The sequence below is a fragment of the Phaseolus vulgaris genome, chromosome 5, assembly GCF_000499845.2.
Source record: "Phaseolus vulgaris cultivar G19833 chromosome 5, P. vulgaris v2.0, whole genome shotgun sequence".
NCBI classification, from domain to species: Eukaryota; Viridiplantae; Streptophyta; class Magnoliopsida; order Fabales; family Fabaceae; genus Phaseolus; species Phaseolus vulgaris.
Window position 1 is genome coordinate 36,628,561 of NC_023755.2, and position 19,065 is coordinate 36,647,625.

The following is a 19,065-nucleotide window of genomic DNA, read 5'->3' on the forward strand; positions in this document are numbered from 1 at the left end:
GGGATCTGAGGGTTAGTGGGGATGGGTGTTGTAGCTGCTGGAACAAAAGGGGTTTCTGCAGAGGAGGAACTTTGGTGGTGATGTGGAGGTATCGTATGATTTAAGAGAAGGGTAAGGGTGGACTGGATGGAGTCGTTTCTGGCTTCCATGGCGGCGTGACGGGTTTGTTGTTCATCCATCTGGAATTGAAGGGCAGAGAGACGTTCCTGGATGGAATTGAGTATGTCTTCTAGTTCTTTGGCTTGGAGTTTGGGAGCCATGAGAAGCAATGAAAGCACCAATGTTAGGTTTTCGCTACAGTAATACTAAGAACTAAGAACTACGAGAGATAGAATTTTAAGACTAAGGACAAAGCTCCCTCTTCATTCATTGAACTCGTATTTTAGAATTTTAAGACCAAGGGCAAAGCTCCCTCTTCATTCATTGAACTCGTATTCAAATAGGGTTTTCCCAAAGGATACAATGGGCTTCCCCTTTAAGTCACATTAAAAATTGAAAACAATTAAATTGAACATTCTTTAAGCCCATTAAATCAGAAAGTCTTTCATCCATCTAGGTTTATTGATCTGACATTTGGGCCTGTTGATGTTGTTGGGCCTGGTGTAACACACGTAGTCGGATTTCCACTAGGATGTAAAATACAAGCACCTTTGCGTTGCAGGTGTTTGTTAAAATTCCTATGCCATGAGAAAAAAAAGAAAGCAACAAGAAAGAAAAAGATAATTGCAAAAAAGAAACAACAAAACCAAAAAATGGAGCATGCACAAAGAAGAGCTCTAATATCATATCAAAACAAAGAAGAGCTCTAATATCATATCAAAAGAAATTCTGCAACATAATATATTTACATATAATGCAAAACTATATTGCATTCAGAATGGAAATCTAAGAGGCTTAAGACAATTTGGTAAGCAAGGGAAAAGAAGAGAAAGAAAAGAAAAACGGAAGAAAATTCTCATTGATTAAAGAATGGTGTATATTGATATAAGAGAGAGAGCAGCAGTTATATACACATAACTTTCAATACTAGAGAAAAAAAGAAACTAACTGACTGTTGGACCCTATACTAAGAGATAACTCCTGAAAACGTTATTTCTAACCAGACAGATCAGTAAATTTATGTGGGTGGATTTGGAATTTATCAAAATATACGAGATGTAAACATATTGCAGCAAAAGTATTCCATTAATTTAAATTTAGAAAGTATATGATAAATGTTACAGCTGAATCTCCTTTCCTCGTATGTTTCTCCCCAAGCCGTGTGAAAATCACATCCCAACAACACATATTGCCCTCGATAAATTCTTACTTCTTCATAAATATGTAATGAATAATATGGGTATTGGCTACCGAAACCAAAACCAAGGGGAAAAATACTATGTATGTAAAAAATAATTCAGTAAACTATCGTAGGTAAATGCCCCCTATGGGCTGAACACTCTTCTTCTCAAAGCAGTTCATCACCATACAAGTTTAACTTGCCACAGGCTTTGCAATGACTTTCTTGATGGCTTCAGCATAAGTTCTGTGCTGATAGGTGAGAGTTGACTCAAGCAGGTCCCAAAGTGAGGTCTCAGGATTCCAGCCTGAAATAGGAGTGAGTGATACATCATTAACAGGTAAAACATTTTATATTAATAACCTTTAAGGTAAAGTAACAAGGAAACATACCAAGTTGCCTATTAATTATGGTCATGTCAGGTATTCTTTTGTCGCTATCATCATATCCCTCGCCATAAAATTCTTTGGAGCTCACATCAATAGTAGGTTTTTCCAGAGGTGATTCTCCACTTACCTTTGAATAAACCTGCAGAATTGAATGAAAATAAATATTTTATGGCACCAAACACCACCATTTTAAAAATCTAATAGGGTCAAACAATCAAACTTGATGCTTAAACCTGAGTCATCATTTCAGCAAGCTGCCTAACTGTAACCTCATTGTTTGGGTTACCCACATTGAAAATATGTCCATTGGCCCTGCCAGGATTTTCCTGTTAACAAGTTATTGATCACATTTAGTGGAACAGCCATCCAATAAGAATAATACTTTAAAAGGTGAACTTCTACAATCAGATAATCTGTACTTAAAAGTCATAAAGTCTCATTAAAGATTGGATATGGAAGCCTACAATCATCAACAAGACAGCTTCAATAGCATCCTTAATATACACAAAGGTTCTCTGGGATTGGCCACCATCCACAAGCTTAAGGGGCTCACCTCGGAGGAGATTCTGCAGAAAAGGAATGGAGAAAATATTTAGAATAGTAATTCAAAAATATTCACCAGCATATATTCAATCTTAAACAAAACAAAGTATAAATCTCAAGGTAAGCTCACATTGCTAAAGCATGCCAGAACCCGAGGAACACCCTCACTTGGACCATCAATGCCGGGTATGAAATCCATTCGTGGTCCAATCCAATTAAAAGGCCTCACAATTGTGAATTCCAAACCATTTTCAGCGCCCTCAGCTGTCAACAACACCATCTCAGAGAGACAAAAATCAATACATGAAAATTGAAAGTCTATACATAAAAAGTAAAAAAAAAAAAACAGCTTACCATAGACAAGCCTCTCAATCAACTGCTTAGCACAGGCATATGACCATCTCTGCTTTTCAATCGAACCAAAAATACAAGGAGACTCATCCTCCTTAAGTACGTAGTATGCAGGATCCTAACACGACATGGAAACAACATATATTATAACTCCACACATTACCCAAGAAAAAACAAGCAAACCATTCCACTGCTAAGATGCTGTTAGATAATTTTTTTCATAAATAAGATTTATAAGAGCAGGAAACAAGATAAAATGAAGTAAGCTTATTCCATAAACTAAAATCAACTTACACACTTAACTTATACAGAAGCCATCTCATCTAACTTACCCAAAAGGTAAAAATTAAAAAAATTGATTTTAGTTTACGAAAAAATAAACTCAATAGATTTGATTTTCTTGATTTCGTCCTCCACAGGTTTATCTAAACATTGTGTGTAGACAACAGTTAAAGAACACACAAAGATAGATAAAAAGTATTCATTGAAAAGACCCATCATTGCAAAACAACAAACTGTTGACGCATTGCAAATTTCAAACCATCATCGATCATGCACAGATCTGCAGTAGTAAGTCCAAGGAAAGTGAAAGGTTACCTGACGAAGTGCACTATCTTTGGGGAGGAAGCTTCCAATCGTTTTCCCATAGACTTCACAGGTAGAGAAGTGAATGAGACGCTTGTTGTTTTCCGAACAGTACTTAACCTGAACCCAAACTCCAATCCTCAATTCCAAGTTCCACACACAGAGAGTAACAGAGAGAGAAAGTAAAAGTAACACGCACCACAGGAAGCGCGTCGATGAAGTTGCTGTAAATGGTGTCGAGAGGGCGCGTGTTGTAATCCGCGGGAGTGCATATGGCAGCCAGATTAATGGTCTGAAACAGAGAAACCCAATTGTGTCTCAAACATCAAAATTTCCGGAAAAGAACACTGCAAGAAAAAAGATTGCATTTTTACGAGGGAACAAGAGTGAAACCAGATCTGCAGTCTTGATGAGGCCCTCAAGTCGAGAATCGTGCTTGATGTTGAGGCGGTGGAATTGGATGCGACCAGCCCAAGGGAGCGTGTCGGGTTCGAGAAGGTGTTTGATCTTGTCGTTGTAAACATCCAAGGCAAAAACCTTGTGAGGGGTTTCAGACATGAGCTTCTCGCAGAGGTGGGACCCGATGAAGCCACCTGCACCAATCATGCAGATGGTGATTGGTTTTATGAGATTTCCGTCCAGATCCAATCGCGCCGAAGCCATTGCTCAAAATGAATGTCTGTGAGAACTTGAGAAGAGAAAATGATAAGAAGAGTTTAAGGTTGATGTAATATATGAATGGAGAATAGTGTTTCTTCTCTTCTATCCCTTCCACAGTGTTCCTGTTTTGGTTACTGTCACATTAGCGATTGTGTGATGTCAGAGAGTTGCAAGCAAGGTATAAATACTCTTTATTCAGACTCTCTTTTTTTATTCATCAAATAAAGCTTTGCGTATTATTCTAAATCTACAGCTACCTATGTTTCGTCCACATCTTTACGCGCATATCTCACTCACTCACAGCACATACACACTCAAATACTAACAAATAATTCAAATGTAATTAAAAAAATTAAATTACATCTCCATATAAATTATTATATTTTGAATTTTTTTATTTTTACGTATAACCATTCATAATAAAAAGTGAAATTTTGATTATTTTTAAGAATTTTTTTACTAAAGAGATGTAATCTTTACATATTAATTATTAAAATAAATAAAATTTTAAAAAATTATTAAAATAAATAAATCGTGTCAGGTTAGCACGAAAAAAATCATAAACAACTTAATATAATTTTAATGTGTGACACGATTTCAGTATAATTAGATTTCAATTGAATCATATTAACTTAATACAATTTATCCATCATTTTATTTACGTATAAATTACTATATTTTTTATGTATAACTATTAATATTAAATTGATTTTTTAAAAATATTTATATGATTTTTTTTATTAAAAAGGTACAATTTCAGGCTCAATTCCCTATCTAGCACTATTTACACTTTTATTTTCTTAATTAGCACTCTTTTGCTTTTATTTCCCTATCTAGCACCCTTTTGTTTTTATTTCCCTATCTAGCACCTTTTTATTTTTTATTTCCCTATCTAGCACCATTTCAAAAATAAATAAATAAATAATAAATTAATTTTTTTTGATAATTTTAATTTTGAATGCATTAAAAAATAAGTATTTTTAATGTTTAAAATAGTTAGAAATATAATTAATAAATAAAGAAATGAGTTTTTACAAAATAAAAATTAAAAAGTAATAAATTAAAAATGTTTAGTTTAAAATTAATTTTTTAAGAATGAAGAAAATAAGAAATTAAACCCTACAACAACATAAAAGTTGAATCTATAAACATAAATTAGTATTTATTTTTATTATTATTGATGATGTAATCATGTTAATTTTAAGTAAAAAATACAGGACATAATTATGAAAAAACCAAAGTCAATTAGTATTAATTAATAATGGTCACACAAATAATATTGAGGCGTCTACCCTAAATGCAAAATCCTAAAAAAAATATAATGCAAATGCTACACTTAATGCTTAAAAATGAGAAGAAGAAAAATACAAAAATAAATAAGTATAGAAAATAAAAACAACAATAATAAAATAAAAACAAAAATAAATAAACAATGGCAGAAAAAAAATAACTAAAAACATATAAGATATAAAATAAAGGAAAAACAAAATAAGATAAATATACAAGATATAAAAAAAAATCCAAACAAGATAAAATAAGAGATATAAGACGATACTAAATAAGTAGATGTTGATCATAAAAAAAAAATGAAAGATGATCATTCATTTGATATTTTTTTCAATAGTACATTAAATAGTTTGTGCGAAATGAAACATAATTAATGACGAGAAATGCACAATTCTTGGGACATGTTCTTTTTGTGTGTCCTAGTGTTTGACAATATGAACATTTTTTTGTTCAATTATGTTGTTCTCTTATGTCCATATCAGTCCTTATTCGACTTGACTTAGGTATCTCATTTGAGGTTATTTTCATGTCGGGACTTGGACATAGTATTTGACCAGTGTATGCAAACCAACACTCTTCATTTCTGAGTTCCATCAAATAGTCTTTCGTAACATGAAAGATCCGATGCAATATTGTTGTTTTTATTTTCTATATTTATTTATTTTTACATTTTTCTTCTTCTCATTTTTAAGCATTAAGGGTCGCAATTGCATTAGCTTTTTTTTAAGATTTTGCATTTAAGGTAGATAGACACTTCAATATTATTTGTGCGTTCAATATTAATTAATACTAATTGACTTTGATTTTTTTTATAACTATATCCTGTATTTTTTACTTAAAATTAACATGATTACATCATCAATAATAATAAAAATAAATACTAAGTTATGTTTATAGATGTTGTGGTAGAGTTTAATTTTTTATTTTCTTCATTCTTAAAAAAAAATTAAACTAAACATTTTTAATTTATTACTTTTATTTTATTTTGTAAAAAACTCATTTCTTTATTCATTAATTATATTTCTAACTATTTTAAACATTAAAAATACTTATTTTTTAATATATTCAAAATTAAAATTATAAAAAAAATAATAATTTATTATTATTTTATTTATTTTTGAGATGGTGCTAGATAGGGAAATAAAAAATAAAAGGGTGCTAGATAGAAAAATAAAAACAAAAGGGTCCTAGATAGGGAAATAAAAGCAAAAAAGTGATAGTTAGAAAAATAAAAGTGTAAATGATGCTAGATAGGGAATTTACCCACAATTTCATACATTAATTACTAAAATGAAAAAAAAAACATGTGATGATTTTGTTAAGAAAAATAGTGTCAACGTCATATAACTTCAATTAGATAACACAATGTTAATGTAATCAAATTTCAATTAAATCATATCACCTTATTTTAATAAATTTTATTTATTTTAATAATTAAAAATTACATCAAGTAATTAAAATTCCGCTTTTACTTTTATGGAGATCTTTCTATTTATTGGACCTTTTTATCTCGTCTTTATTAACTATCTTTTTTGTTTTCTTGATATATAGAAACTACAAGGATAACAAATAAAAAATATTTTTTATTGTATAATTATAAATTTTTATTATAATTTTACTTTTTGTATTTTAGTAATTCTTATTTAGTGCAATTATATTTTTAACTATATTTATTATCATAAAAGTGTAGACATGCCATATGGGTCACCAATAATAATTATATCACTTCTTATAGTGTACAATTTAATAAAAAGATAATTATTACAGGTATTCATATTCAAATATTCTCTTTGATAATTCCGACACTGTTAGTGGACGTAAATGCCTAATAATTGAAGTTTCTAATATTTAAAACATTAGTATATATTTTAATAGTTATACGTTTTTTGAATAAATCGGTCATAAAATCATGTCATTTTAACTTTTCATTTTTTTTTATTAAAATTTATCATTTTATTAAAAATTTAAAGAACAAATGAAATGAAAAATACAAAGTTTGATTTCATGAAAAAATAATTAAATGATAAAATTCGTAAATAAGGATAGACGGACAATAAAATATACTATAAAACTAATATTAAATATACATAAATTGTTTTTTACGTATATATATTAGTTCCTTTCCCATTTTATCATTAATAACTAATTCATATTTGCTATGAAAATTGGTTAATTTAATTAATAATATTCAATTTATAAGTGATTACAACAATTTTCTCTCAAAAAAACACACACATATATATATATAAACTCTTTAATTTTCTCTAAAAAAACAATTCATAATAATATTTATTTATTTATTTACGAACACAGATAACTAAGGGTGTTGTGATAAAAAAATTATCAATATAAATGCCAATTTTAAGAAGAGAGTTATAAAAAGGACAAAAAAAAATTATAGCAATATCGTGTAATGTGGAACGAAGAAAGTAAATTCACCAACATTTTTTTGTGATTATATTATTAGAATTAATTATTCATTATTTTTGTCAAAAATCAAATATTTAGAATAAAAATCAAATTCAATTTAGTATAAATATAATTAAAACTAAATTAAAAAATGAAAATGAATAATTGAGAAATTTATCAATAATTCTAGATTTATTATAGAATAAAAAATATATTGAGCTATTATTTTCATTTATAATACTATTTAAATTCAAAATATTTAAGAAATTTAAATGAATTCATGTTTAGATTAACCCCTTATTGATATATTTAAAAAACATTCAAAACACCAATTTAAATCATTATGAGTAACTAAACTGGGTTAATTTTAATGCAGGGCTATCACATTAAGTCATAATTTACTTTTTATACTTTTTTATAGGTTCATCTGTACTACATTGTTTTTAAAATTTCATTTTAATTTGAAATCTAATGTAAAAATTCATATTTTAAATAATTGTTTGCTTATTTGTTAGTAGAAGATTAATTTAAAAAAGATAATTTTTTTATTTTATTTTTACAAAGTTTGTAACATGGCAAAACAACACTTTATGTATTAGGATGAGGTGGTGGATGAAGTAAAAAAATATTCATTGACAAATTGGAAAAAAATGGATAAAATGAAAAAATTGATGTTGTTTTATGATTTAAGATTAAAGATACTTTCTATTTATATTTATTTATTTTGATTTGATATTAGTACTCTATATGTGTTTTGTAATTATATTTTCATCTATACAAAACTTTCTTTTACAATTTGCATAGTTTAGGGATAATTGTTTCTTCTTGCACTTCATATGTTTTTCTTGTATCACATACAAAATATAAAACATACTTTTTTATTTTTTTTTCACCTGCATATTTTGATTACATGATTTAAAATGGTATTTTAAATTATATAATTCGAAAATATGAATTTAATAATAGTTTTTGAATTATGTAATTTGAACACACATTTGAAGAAATCCAAAACTTAGAAAATACTTATGAATTATATAATCGAGAAGCTAATTACGAGTTTAAAAAACGTGTCAAAATATTACTTATAAACATTTTTGAAAATACAAAAAAATTGTGAAGATGAAAAAATAACATATGGAATTACAGAAAAAAACAGTCTTTAGGAATTTGACGGAGTTGCAACCTGCAATAACATAGACATGTTTAAAGAACAGATTATTTTGGGTTCTGCCAAATGTGGAATTTTAATCTCTAAAAAAGTTTAATTGCATAATTTTGGTTTGTTATTAACATGTCATTCAATTGCTAACAATTTTTTTAAACATGTATAAGAAAATAAAAACTATTAAAGCTTGTTATAAAAATTTTACCATCACTATTTTACGTGAAAAATAATTTATATCATTATCATTAACAAATATATATAATTTTATCTCACAATTCGATAATAAATTAAAAGTTTCTCAAAATTATTCAATTTTAGGAAAGACCAAATGTACCATTAAAATTTTATAAGAATCAAACTTCCACATTTTCAAAATTATAGTACCAAAAATAGATTCGTGCACGAGAAAAATACTTTTTGGGGTTGAGACTCATCATTTTTTATCTTCCCTTCAAGAGTGGATTCAGGGAGTCACAGACGTTCAAATGGGCACTGATCAAAATTTTATTTCTTATTTCTAATTAATAGATAATAATAGTTATATTTTTATTATACGAATTTTAAATGTAAATATGAAATATTTTAGAAAAACATTTTAAATTATATAGGTTAGGATTATAAGTGTGAGTTTGTTAGTAAGAATATGTTTAAAGAACAATATATTAAAAAGAATACTCACTTAAATTCAAAGCTCTTTATAGTTTATAGGTAGGGATAAATAAAGCATGTGCCATAAGAAAAGTAGACTGATTCTATTTCAAAGTATTATAAAAAATCATGTATGGGAAATAAAAATATAATACTAAATTTAGTATTAAAATACAAGAAATCCAAAGAAAAGATAAATATCACCTAAAGCAAATACTTGACACTAGTTAATTCCAAATGTAAAATTACATTTTAAATGGATGGGAGATAAAAAAAAAAAATCTTGAGAGAATGACTTATATTCCAAAAAACCATTATTATTTATATGACATTTAATAACTTATTTGAGATATTTATATCATTTTGTATTTTTGTATTGTTTATTTTTTTGTATACAATCAAATAAAAATAAATTATCCATTTTTCCTAGATAAATTATACACCATCAGTGCTATGAAAAGAAACCATAGAATTATTTCACCAACCGAACATCTCATATGGTCGAAACCTTAGGTCACAAGAAACAGTTAAGTGTTGCCAACAAGAAAAGCTACTTAGTTTGTATCAGTTACCTTCTAATGAATTTTTTTTTAAAATTTACTAATTTTTATTTGAGGCTAAGCCTACAACTTAATAAATATTAATATTTTAATTCTTTATAGAAATTTTTAACTTTGTGAATTTAAAAAAAAAATTATAACTTTATGCATTTTGAATGTATTTTTTTTCTGTTCTAAATATTAATATTTATTGTGGTTGTATTTTGGTATTAGTTGTAAAAATAGAACTCTTTTAAATTTTATCTATTAACAAATTTTGTAACATGTAAAAAATAAAATAATTTTTTTTTGACAACTGAAATTTGAAAGTGAACAATTTACTTATTATCAAAATTATTTCTTTTAAATAAAATTTATTTCTCATTCTAATTGTAATTTATGCACATTTCTCAACATATAACACTCCATCAAATGACATCAAACTTTATGGTACAAAGATGAACATCAATGTGTCCAAATCCATATAAGTTACTTACCTTAGCTTCTTCCTCTTGTTTCTTTTCCTTTTTGATATAAGTTGTCTTCTGTTGTGCAGTAAATCTGGTGTGGTTGAGAAGTGCGCTTGTTTAAGAAGCTTGTAGTTGCATGTCACGTGCAAGACTATACTTGTAACCGACATCCTTTCTTACTTGTATATTAACTTTAGACAGGTTTTTGGTTTTGGGAAATGTAGAAAACAGACTAAGAAAAAGGCCATTTCTTTGCTTGTCAAATTACAGTTCATGTGTGCTGAAAACTTCATTCAGCCACACCATATAACTTGCTACTAGTAGCTCTCTTTGATTTTGTTTTGAGAGATATCTTGTAGCTCAAGACATGAGCATAATTTCATTGATACTTCTGCAACATTAAGATGGTTACAGCTAAGAACGTTTATGCTACCTACTTATAATTAAAAATTGTACTAATTTTAGTTACACTAGAAGAAGCTAGCATGCACTACGTGGATATGATACCGAGATTTGATATCTATTTTGACTAGTGTATCTCAACTAACTTGTTCAGACATTTATAAGATTCTCGGAACTGCAGCCTTGCCAAACCAGTCCCACTGCATGCTTCAGACCATTGCTCAGATTATCAGTTCCCAATACTATAACACCCCTTTTTAAAAGCCCTCCCACTTCCCTTCTCTCTCTGAAGAGAAACTCAAAAGCATGGGGAATGCAAGTTATTTCATGACTTCCTTTCTTCTGGCTGTAGTGTTCAATGTGGCTAAAGGGCAGCCTCTGGTTCCTGCATTGTTCATATTTGGGGACTCTGTGTTTGATGTGGGCAATAATAACCAGTTATCCACCATTGTAAAAGCAAACTTCCCTCCTTATGGAAGAGACTTCAATAATCACACTCCAACAGGGAGGTTTTGCAATGGGAAGCTTGCATCAGACTACACAGGTATTGCTCAAAATCCCCATTGAATGAAACACCATTTTCTCACCTACATTATCATGTTTTTTTCTATAAAAGGATTGCATGCTTGATCTTTATTCTGTTCACTGCAGCTGAAAACCTTGGATTTACCTCTTACCCGCCAGCTTACCTCAACTTAAAGGTCAAAGGAAAAAACCTCTTGAACGGTGCCAACTTTGCCTCAGCTGCTTCTGGCTACTACGATCCCACAGCTAAGCTTTATGTAAATATACACTTTGCAAGTTTAAAAATCTTCAGTTTTTTTTTACTTGTCTTCATTATTCACAAAGCCTAATGTAGGAATGTGTGTTTTTTCTTTTGTTTTGTTTCCAATTGGTCTAGCATGCAATTCCATTGAGCCAACAGCTGGAACACTACAAAGAGAGCCAGAATATATTGATGGGAATAGCAGGGCAGTCAAATGCTTCATCAATTATATCTGGTGCTATATATCTTATCAGCGCTGGAAACAGTGATTTTATTCAGAACTATTATATAAATCCACTGCTTTACAAAGTTTACACTGCTGACCAATTCTCAGATATTCTAATGCAACAGTACGCCACTTTCATTCAGGCATGTCTTTGTCAACCTTAAGAAACCACCTTGCCCTTAAACAAGGGTTACCAATGATAAGAAGTGAAAAGAGAAAAAAAGGGGCTATTTATTTTCGTTTGCTGACATTTCCAAATTTCAAACATACATGACAGAACTTGTATGCACTTGGAGCAAGGAAGATTGGCGTCACAACATTACCTCCTATGGGTTGTCTGCCAGCAGCTGTCACTCTCTTTGGCTTTGATAGCAACGAATGTGTGGTTAGACTAAACAGTGATGCTGTTAACTTCAATAAGAAGCTAAACACTACGTCGCAAAGCTTGCAAAAATCGCTTTCTGGTCTGAAATTGGTCATCCTTGATATCTACCAACCTCTCTATGACCTTGTCACTAAGCCTTCTGATAATGGTACACTTTCTAACTGTGCTAAGCCTTATCAAGCATAACTCATGAACTAGTTTTATTTTACTTTCACAGGCTTTTTTGAAGCAAGGAAGGCTTGTTGTGGAACAGGCTTGCTAGAGACATCTATACTGTGCAACCAGAAATCCATAGGAACGTGTGCCAATGCATCTGAGTATGTATTCTGGGATGGTTTTCATCCTTCGGAGGCTGCAAACAAGCTTTTGTCCGATGACTTACTGGCTGCTGGCATCTCTCTTATATCCTAATCCCGTGTCATATCTACTCTGGATATATATTTTTAAGAATTGTGCGGTTATTGTTGCATTAGTTTGGCTTATAAAAAAGCAGGTTGAGTATGTTTAATTATAACTTTTACTGTGTTTCAAGTTTCATGTAATAAGACCTATATTCCAATGAGTTTTCGTGCAAAATTTCTACCGAGTATTCAAAGCTGCTCCTCATGGGAAAATTACATATAAACTCACTTTATTGCTGATAAAAAATATACAGACTCACTTTATAACAGTAATACAATGTCCGCTTATATTAAAGACAATTTATATAAAGTTTTCTTAAATGGTTCTGCAATTATGCAAAATGGAGTTTTACCCAAATGTACCTAACAAAAGTTTACATTAAAAAATCAACCTTAATTACAGATGTAAAAGTTCCATGGGTCTTTTTAGTTTTATTTTGTAATCAAAATTAAAGTTTGGATTAAAGATTAACATTATCAAGTTGAATGTCAATATTTAAGTTTTATCCCTAAAAATTAATACTCCAAAAAGCCAGTTGTAAAACTCCTCCAAATTAAAGTTTGGATTAAAGATTAACATTATCAAGTTGAATGTCAATATTTAAGTTTTATCCCTAAAAATTAATACTCCAAAAAGCCAGTTGTAGAACTCCAACTACCAATAGCTTCTAAAAAGATGTACCATAAATAAAAAAATACAAAAACAGTATCGACAGGTGCAGAGCCTTCAAATTGTCTAGACAACTGTAATTTACAAGACACATCAATTGTAATTGAAGAATTTATTACAGCAATCCAACAATCTTTTTACATCTGACTCACTGACGGGAACTTCAGCATTCCGATTATTCTTGGCATTCTCTTTTTCTGCAGTCCACTTATTCAGAATACTGATGATCATCCCAAGCTATTGATTGCGATGGTAAAGTGAAACAACCAATAAATGGCAAAGCAAGCATGTGGATAAATAAGCCTGTGAACTTAACTGTCTGTAGGTGTGGTGGGCATTGTTTAGTTTAGACACATTTGGATGGCTAGATAGAGGTTTAAAAAGGTCTAAATTAATGGTTCAGAATTAAAGACAAGCAATCTAAATATGCAAAGCTCTTGAGTGTTTTTGTTCCCTACTGAAGGATTGTCCATTGGAAAGTTTAATGACACTCAATATAGAAAGTAAATAAAAAATACCATGAATGGATTCTACAAAATTAGATACAAACAGTCAGTGAAAGAAAAAGGAAGACATGATAATAGTTTTTGCCACGCTTGTACCTGATTTGGTAAGAAATCCTTTTTAACATATAGCATCATTAGTAAATTGGAAAAAAAAATCCCCTGCATTTTAGACTGAGTGAAAATAGATATATTATCATGTAATCATGAAACCATAGATATGAATGAAATAAAATTCAACATCTTATTTCAAAGAAATTGTAATCTCAGAACAGATTTCAAATAAAGTCATCCAAAGGGGACCTGAGAATCACAAAGAACAGATTGAACTGACTAAAAGAGAAGGATACAGATACATTCCTAGCATTTGCTGCTGAGCCAGGAGAACACAAGCTATGCTGTTCATCACCAGATTCAACTCGTTGGCTGAGAAGCTCATCTTCAATCAGATCATGTTTTTCGACAAGAACCATAATACAGTGATGTACTCTTGAAGGGCTCATTTCCGATTCTTGAATTCTAACCAATATCCTAGCAATTACATTCCAGACCGCATTTCTTGCTTCCACATCATCCGAAGCAAAAGGGAATATATCAAGCAGACCACCTAATAGGGTCAAATCTAGAAAACCCAATACCAGTTACCATTATATTAAATAATCCAGAGACTCAAGAAAGAATACAAAGTGAATACATAGTTTACCCTGTGATATCCTCAATGCATGATCCGGAACATCAGACAACATATTCGCAATGAGAACTGCAGCAGTAACACAACAGTTCCCAACCTGCAGAAGAAATCAACAATTCAGTTAGCCAAATCATTTTATTTCTTTGTCAAAACTTAAAAGTTTGCTATTAGGCATAAATTAATCTAGAAAATGTTATCAAATAATTAGAACTTATAAAAAAGCTGATCAGTAAAAAAAAAGTTTGGATCATGGTAGTTGAATCATGATACAAATGATGTCTTGGATAGCTTATATTTTGAATAATGGATCGTGAATTGTAAGATTCTAAACATTTAAAAATATAATTAATATTAACAACCACATCAAAAAGAGTGGTTGTATCAGTGGACAGATTAGGTTAAGACTGTTTCTTCCTGCACCTCGGTGCTAGGAGAAACTATGGAGGTGCACGAAGAAACAGCCTTAGGTTAATGTTATAATAGTTGGATTGGGTTGGGTCGTATGCCCCAACTCCTTTGTTAAATGGAAAAAAATTATTTGGGTTGATAAACGTTTGGCCCAAGGAGACTAAAAAGAAAGAGACAATATTAGGATTGTCTTCTCTCATGCACCACTGCCTCTTCATTTTCCATATCAAAGTGAGACCTGAATCAATGATTCAAATTGTGTTTCTTGTTAGGATCGTGATTCCCAGTGCACAAACAAGTTTTCGTACGATTCGTATAGTGGGGGATGTGAATTGTATCGTGCAATACTTCATGTATCCTGATACTTACTAACATGGTTTAGATTAAGTTGTCTGCATTATGAAACTCTCAGCTCAACTATGTGTAGATTTATCTAAAAGGGGAAATGGTCCTACAGAACAAAAGAGGATAGCCTTTTTTATTCAAGTACGAGCAAAATGAAGCAGGAGTGTATCACAAGCAATAGTAACTTCAATTCTCACCCAAAATGAAATATTAACAAAATTTTCAAGTTTTCATCAATAATATCCACTGATAGAGAGAAAGCTTCATAGTTTAAAAATATTTAAAAGCTCATTATGCATCTGGGAAGAAAGAAAAGGATACAATGTTGGAGAAGTTTTTAGATATTTACATGAATAACGTGGTCTTAATTTTTCCGACTTAGATACCAAAATATTTATATAAAAAATTAATATTGTGAAAGATGTATCAGCGTTGAAACTGTTAACAATAACAATGTACCTCAACTTTATCTGGAAACTTAACCAGATCACATATTAGTTGAAACAGGCCTGTACTTGAGCAAATTTCCTGAGAATGATCATCCAAAACAGAAAGAGCTTCAATTGCACGAAGAATTAAATCAAGAATAGAGTACCTGAAACATTAAGATGAGGTTTTATCATACCCATTCCACCAGATAGCCGAATGGAATAGTTATCTGAAAAATAAATGTAACAACAAATTGCAAGACAATGTATTCTACAACCATTTGCCAGTGATACCAGAATTAGAATAAGGGGATAATAGGAACTGTAATTACATCATTGCAGAATGGAGGACTGTGGATCACACTACCTTTCAGGTATTCTTTCACTCGTTAATTTGCTGATCTCAAAAGTCAAGAGACTGATTAATATATTTGCCAAACCAAGCTTCATCATAGGTAGAAGGAGAGCCTCCATAACTTTCTGTTGACTTTCTAATACAACTAAAATAAGCCCCATGATCTGTTAAAAAGTAAAATGATGTCATGTCAGTTATTGGACAGATAAAATTTGCATTCTGATGAAAAAAAATAAACATATTATTTTTCCTCTGAAATTATTGAAGTTTCTAGTGCATATATTCACATATAATCAATGAAGTACTTCACACATTGCAACCTCTGCAAAAAGTAAAAAAAGTTGAAACTACCCTGGATTGGCACCAAGTATTGATTACCTTGTCTAAAAGTTGATGGTTCAATGTATTTTCTGCAATCCATAAGATTTGACAGAGTACGTGTTCAGACTGCAATGCCTCAGCCCATGTAATAGATTCACCACTTTGAAGACCTGCAGTCAATAATCTGTTCCAAAAATTAATTGTAAAAAGGTTTGTATTTAGTAAAATAAAGGCATAGTGTCAAAAATAGTGTGATACTTGATTTACAGCATAACACAGATAAAAGTCTTGAGATAAATAAATAAAAAACATGTCTTTCTTCTATCCATCTATTTGATGGGTAAATCAATGTGTCTTTTATCTTACACACACACTATAATGCAGGAAATTTATTCAATGACAATTGTACAAATAAGGAGGATGAGACATCTTATTAAAAACAAAAAGAGAAAAATTAGAACCAATGTGATTGAATCATGTAGGAACACACACCAATCTTTCCGGAAACAACATGAACATAACATCAGAGCTTGTCCAAAAATTTCACTATCCCAAAAGAAGTCTACAGTCAAAGAAATTGACATTTAAAATTCTGGCTCTAAACAGAAAAGATTCACCAAGATTTTACTGCAAAATATTAGCCTCTTCGTGCGGCAAGGTCAAGTGAAAAGTACAGATGCAAATTCTTAGGACAGAAGAAACAATGAAAGTTAAATAAACGGGGGAAAATTAAAGAAATAGACATAATATACAAGTATAAATAGATAAGCTTGGAACAAATATATATTATTTCTTTAAAAAAAAGACAAAGGAACACTTATACTATCAGAGTTTTTCTTTCACAATGAAGTTATGCAGTATAGAAACAAAGTGAAAATAGCAGGAATAACAAGGCATACGATAGGGAAATAGTAACTAATCATGCAAATTTGGTACTAAACAAAAAGGAAGGAACTAGACATATCCCAATTCTGAAATTGACGAGAAATGTGGGTGTAAAAAACGTGTCATACCGGCATGCTTCATATAGGCATTGAGGATCATCCAGAAATAATTTGTCAATGATTATCTCAATCAGTCCTTTTGTTGAGATTATATGCTTCATTGGGACTTCATGACAGGCAAGGTTCCCAATAATTCCTATACTAATTTCCTACACCATGAAATTAATCCATAAAAAAGTGATAAGAGATTCTTAGTTTTATGCAATCTGAATAACATTGACTTACTGTTACACGCGCTGATTTGCAAACTAATAGATTAGCTAACAGAACTTCAAGTATGAGATTATCCACCTGCAGTATTACACCAAGTAAACATTTCGTTTCCGTCTATAAAAGAATCAAATGACTAAAACTTGAAAGACAGCAAACTAAATGTATTTAGATCTCCAGAACATGAGAGAAAGTCTCAACAACCATTGTAACATTAATGATTATTAGCTTGGTGGTACATGGATAAATTGGGCAGGGTTGGAAAAAATACATTAGAGAACATTCAAAGAATCAGTTACTGTATTCTTACAACGATGATATGAGGGAAATTTAAGACTTATGGCCAAGTTGGTTTAAGAAAAAGGTTTTCTATTTCTGCACATAATAACAAAAAAGACACTTAGTTTTCCTCCATTTCCTGTTTTCATTTTTCTGTTTTTCACCACTCACAAATATTTTTTTTTAAAACGGGAAACAATATAAAACAAGGTGACTTTCTTATTTATACAAATAAGAATTCAAAATGAAAAAATGTTTTATCAAACTAAATAGAAGAAAAGGTTCTGTGGGACCTGGACCAAATTATGGCTGTACAGTACATCGAACTCAACCTACTCATTATTTGGAGAGTGGAAGCTAGTGGTAACAACCTCGCCTGAGCTAAAAGATGATTTGAAATGAAGTAGTACATGATAACAAGAAAGAAACTCGAATAAAGAAAAAACCAGCATTGCTATACCATGAGCTCCGCATGTGTTTTACTGGCAGCTAAATCCCACAAAACGCAGCCGTATTCCTCCCAGGCGCTCTCTCCAACCGAGACATCAGTACCTTCACATTCCCCACGCGAAAATTCAGCAGAAACATCAACATCCATATTCTCGGATTTGTTCCTGGACGATTTAACATTTTCCTCGTTGGAAACAGACACAGAGGGCGCATCCCCTTCGTCTTCTTCCCCTCGATTAGGGTTTTCAGAAGCAACTTCACTATAGGTACTCCGAGAAGCAGAATCCAACGGCAGAAGCTTTCTTATCAAGGAGATTATGTAACTCGGATCAACTGTCGTTGATAAATCAAAAAACTGCATCAGGAGGAGTAATCATTCAAAACAATCACTGAATAGCATTAAAAAAAACATAGCTTAAACGTGTAACTTAAACGGAACGGTCGATGAGAACCTCGTGTGACGGAGCATAAGGGTGGTGCGCTGGACCACCATCTTCTACTTCTTCTTCTTCGTCAATTATTGGATCTGCCGGAACCGCCATGCGCTTCTTGGAATTTGCTTGTTCCCTCCAATTTTAAATTTTTATGACTGATATCGATTGCGAGTGCCTTCAAACTACTAAACGAGTGAGCGAAAGGCATTGCTTTTTTTTTTTCATATCATGGGCCAATGGGCCTGTGTTCAGGACCCGCTCGAAAGTCACTGGGGTGTTTCTTTCTTCACTCCTACATTTTTCGTAAAGTACCCCTCCATTCATGTGAATTTACAAAATTAGCCTGGAAGTTTTTAAAAATCCCAAAGCCCGAATACCACCCTTCTCTTTTCTTCTTTGCCTTCTCATGGATAATATTAAGAGTAAACATGGGTAGTGAGATCCTTTCCTTTTAGGCAGTTT

The 19,065-nt window shown here is 30.9% G+C and overlaps 3 protein-coding genes across 4 annotated transcripts; 1 reads left to right on the forward strand and 2 right to left on the reverse strand.

Moving 5' to 3' along the window:
- Positions 1 to 1,166: 1,166 nt before the first annotated feature.
- Positions 1,167 to 4,098, reverse strand: LOC137835672 (UDP-D-apiose/UDP-D-xylose synthase 2). Its single transcript, XM_068644277.1, has 9 exons — positions 3,541 to 4,098; positions 3,347 to 3,439; positions 3,160 to 3,267; positions 2,566 to 2,680; positions 2,342 to 2,475; positions 2,133 to 2,234; positions 1,902 to 1,994; positions 1,672 to 1,807; positions 1,167 to 1,586 (listed from the first exon to the last, which is right to left on the reverse strand). Exons 1-9 carry the CDS (start codon positions 3,808 to 3,810, stop codon positions 1,474 to 1,476), a joined length of 1,164 nt encoding a protein of 387 aa, XP_068500378.1. The 5' UTR covers positions 3,811 to 4,098; the 3' UTR covers positions 1,167 to 1,473.
- A 6,729-nt stretch (positions 4,099 to 10,827) lies between these two features.
- On the forward strand, positions 10,828 to 12,699 carry LOC137835673 (GDSL esterase/lipase At5g22810). The gene is made up of 5 exons (XM_068644278.1): positions 10,828 to 11,271; positions 11,379 to 11,509; positions 11,629 to 11,862; positions 11,997 to 12,252; positions 12,322 to 12,699. Exons 1-5 carry the CDS (start codon positions 11,034 to 11,036, stop codon positions 12,513 to 12,515), a joined length of 1,053 nt encoding a protein of 350 aa, XP_068500379.1. The 5' UTR covers positions 10,828 to 11,033; the 3' UTR covers positions 12,516 to 12,699.
- A 472-nt stretch (positions 12,700 to 13,171) lies between these two features.
- On the reverse strand, positions 13,172 to 18,798 carry LOC137835674 (uncharacterized). Of its 2 annotated transcripts, none has more exons than XM_068644280.1 (10): positions 18,622 to 18,798; positions 18,180 to 18,502; positions 17,456 to 17,521; positions 17,240 to 17,379; positions 16,284 to 16,410; positions 15,918 to 16,069; positions 15,582 to 15,717; positions 14,382 to 14,466; positions 14,029 to 14,300; positions 13,172 to 13,412 (listed from the first exon to the last, which is right to left on the reverse strand). In XM_068644280.1, exons 2-10 carry the CDS (start codon positions 18,315 to 18,317, stop codon positions 13,269 to 13,271), a joined length of 1,260 nt encoding a protein of 419 aa, XP_068500381.1. In that variant the 5' UTR covers positions 18,318 to 18,502; positions 18,622 to 18,798; the 3' UTR covers positions 13,172 to 13,268. The 2 variants fall into 2 exon arrangements, with proteins under 2 accessions (XP_068500381.1, XP_068500380.1); XM_068644279.1 differs by having other exon boundaries at positions 18,180 to 18,524.
- Positions 18,799 to 19,065: the final 267 nt, after the last annotated feature.

Excerpts from the sequence above, each read along its gene's own strand:
- LOC137835673 (XM_068644278.1), top strand. The coding sequence starts at position 11,034 with ATGGGGAATGCAAGTTATTTCATGACTTCCTTTCTTCTGGCTGTAGTG. Across the intron at positions 11,863-11,996 it reads AGTACGCCACTTTCATTCAG|AACTTGTATGCACTTGGAGC; the intron begins GCATGTCTTTGT and ends CATACATGACAG. Across the intron at positions 12,253-12,321 it reads CACTAAGCCTTCTGATAATG|GCTTTTTTGAAGCAAGGAAG; the intron begins GTACACTTTCTA and ends TTACTTTCACAG.
- LOC137835674 (XM_068644279.1), bottom strand. The coding sequence starts at position 18,711 with ATGGCGGTTCCGGCAGATCCAATAATTGACGAAGAAGAAGAAGTAGAA. Across the intron at positions 17,522-18,179 it reads AAACACATGCGGAGCTCATG|GTGGATAATCTCATACTTGA; the intron begins GTATAGCAATGC and ends GTAATACTGCAG. Across the intron at positions 16,070-16,283 it reads ACCATCAACTTTTAGACAAG|ATCATGGGGCTTATTTTAGT; the intron begins GTAATCAATACT and ends ACTTTTTAACAG.
- LOC137835672 (XM_068644277.1), bottom strand. The coding sequence starts at position 3,810 with ATGGCTTCGGCGCGATTGGATCTGGACGGAAATCTCATAAAACCAATC. Across the intron at positions 2,681-3,159 it reads AAGATAGTGCACTTCGTCAG|GATCCTGCATACTACGTACT; the intron begins GTAACCTTTCAC and ends ATGTCGTGTTAG. Across the intron at positions 1,995-2,132 it reads AAGCTGTCTTGTTGATGATT|GAAAATCCTGGCAGGGCCAA; the intron begins GTAGGCTTCCAT and ends ACTTGTTAACAG.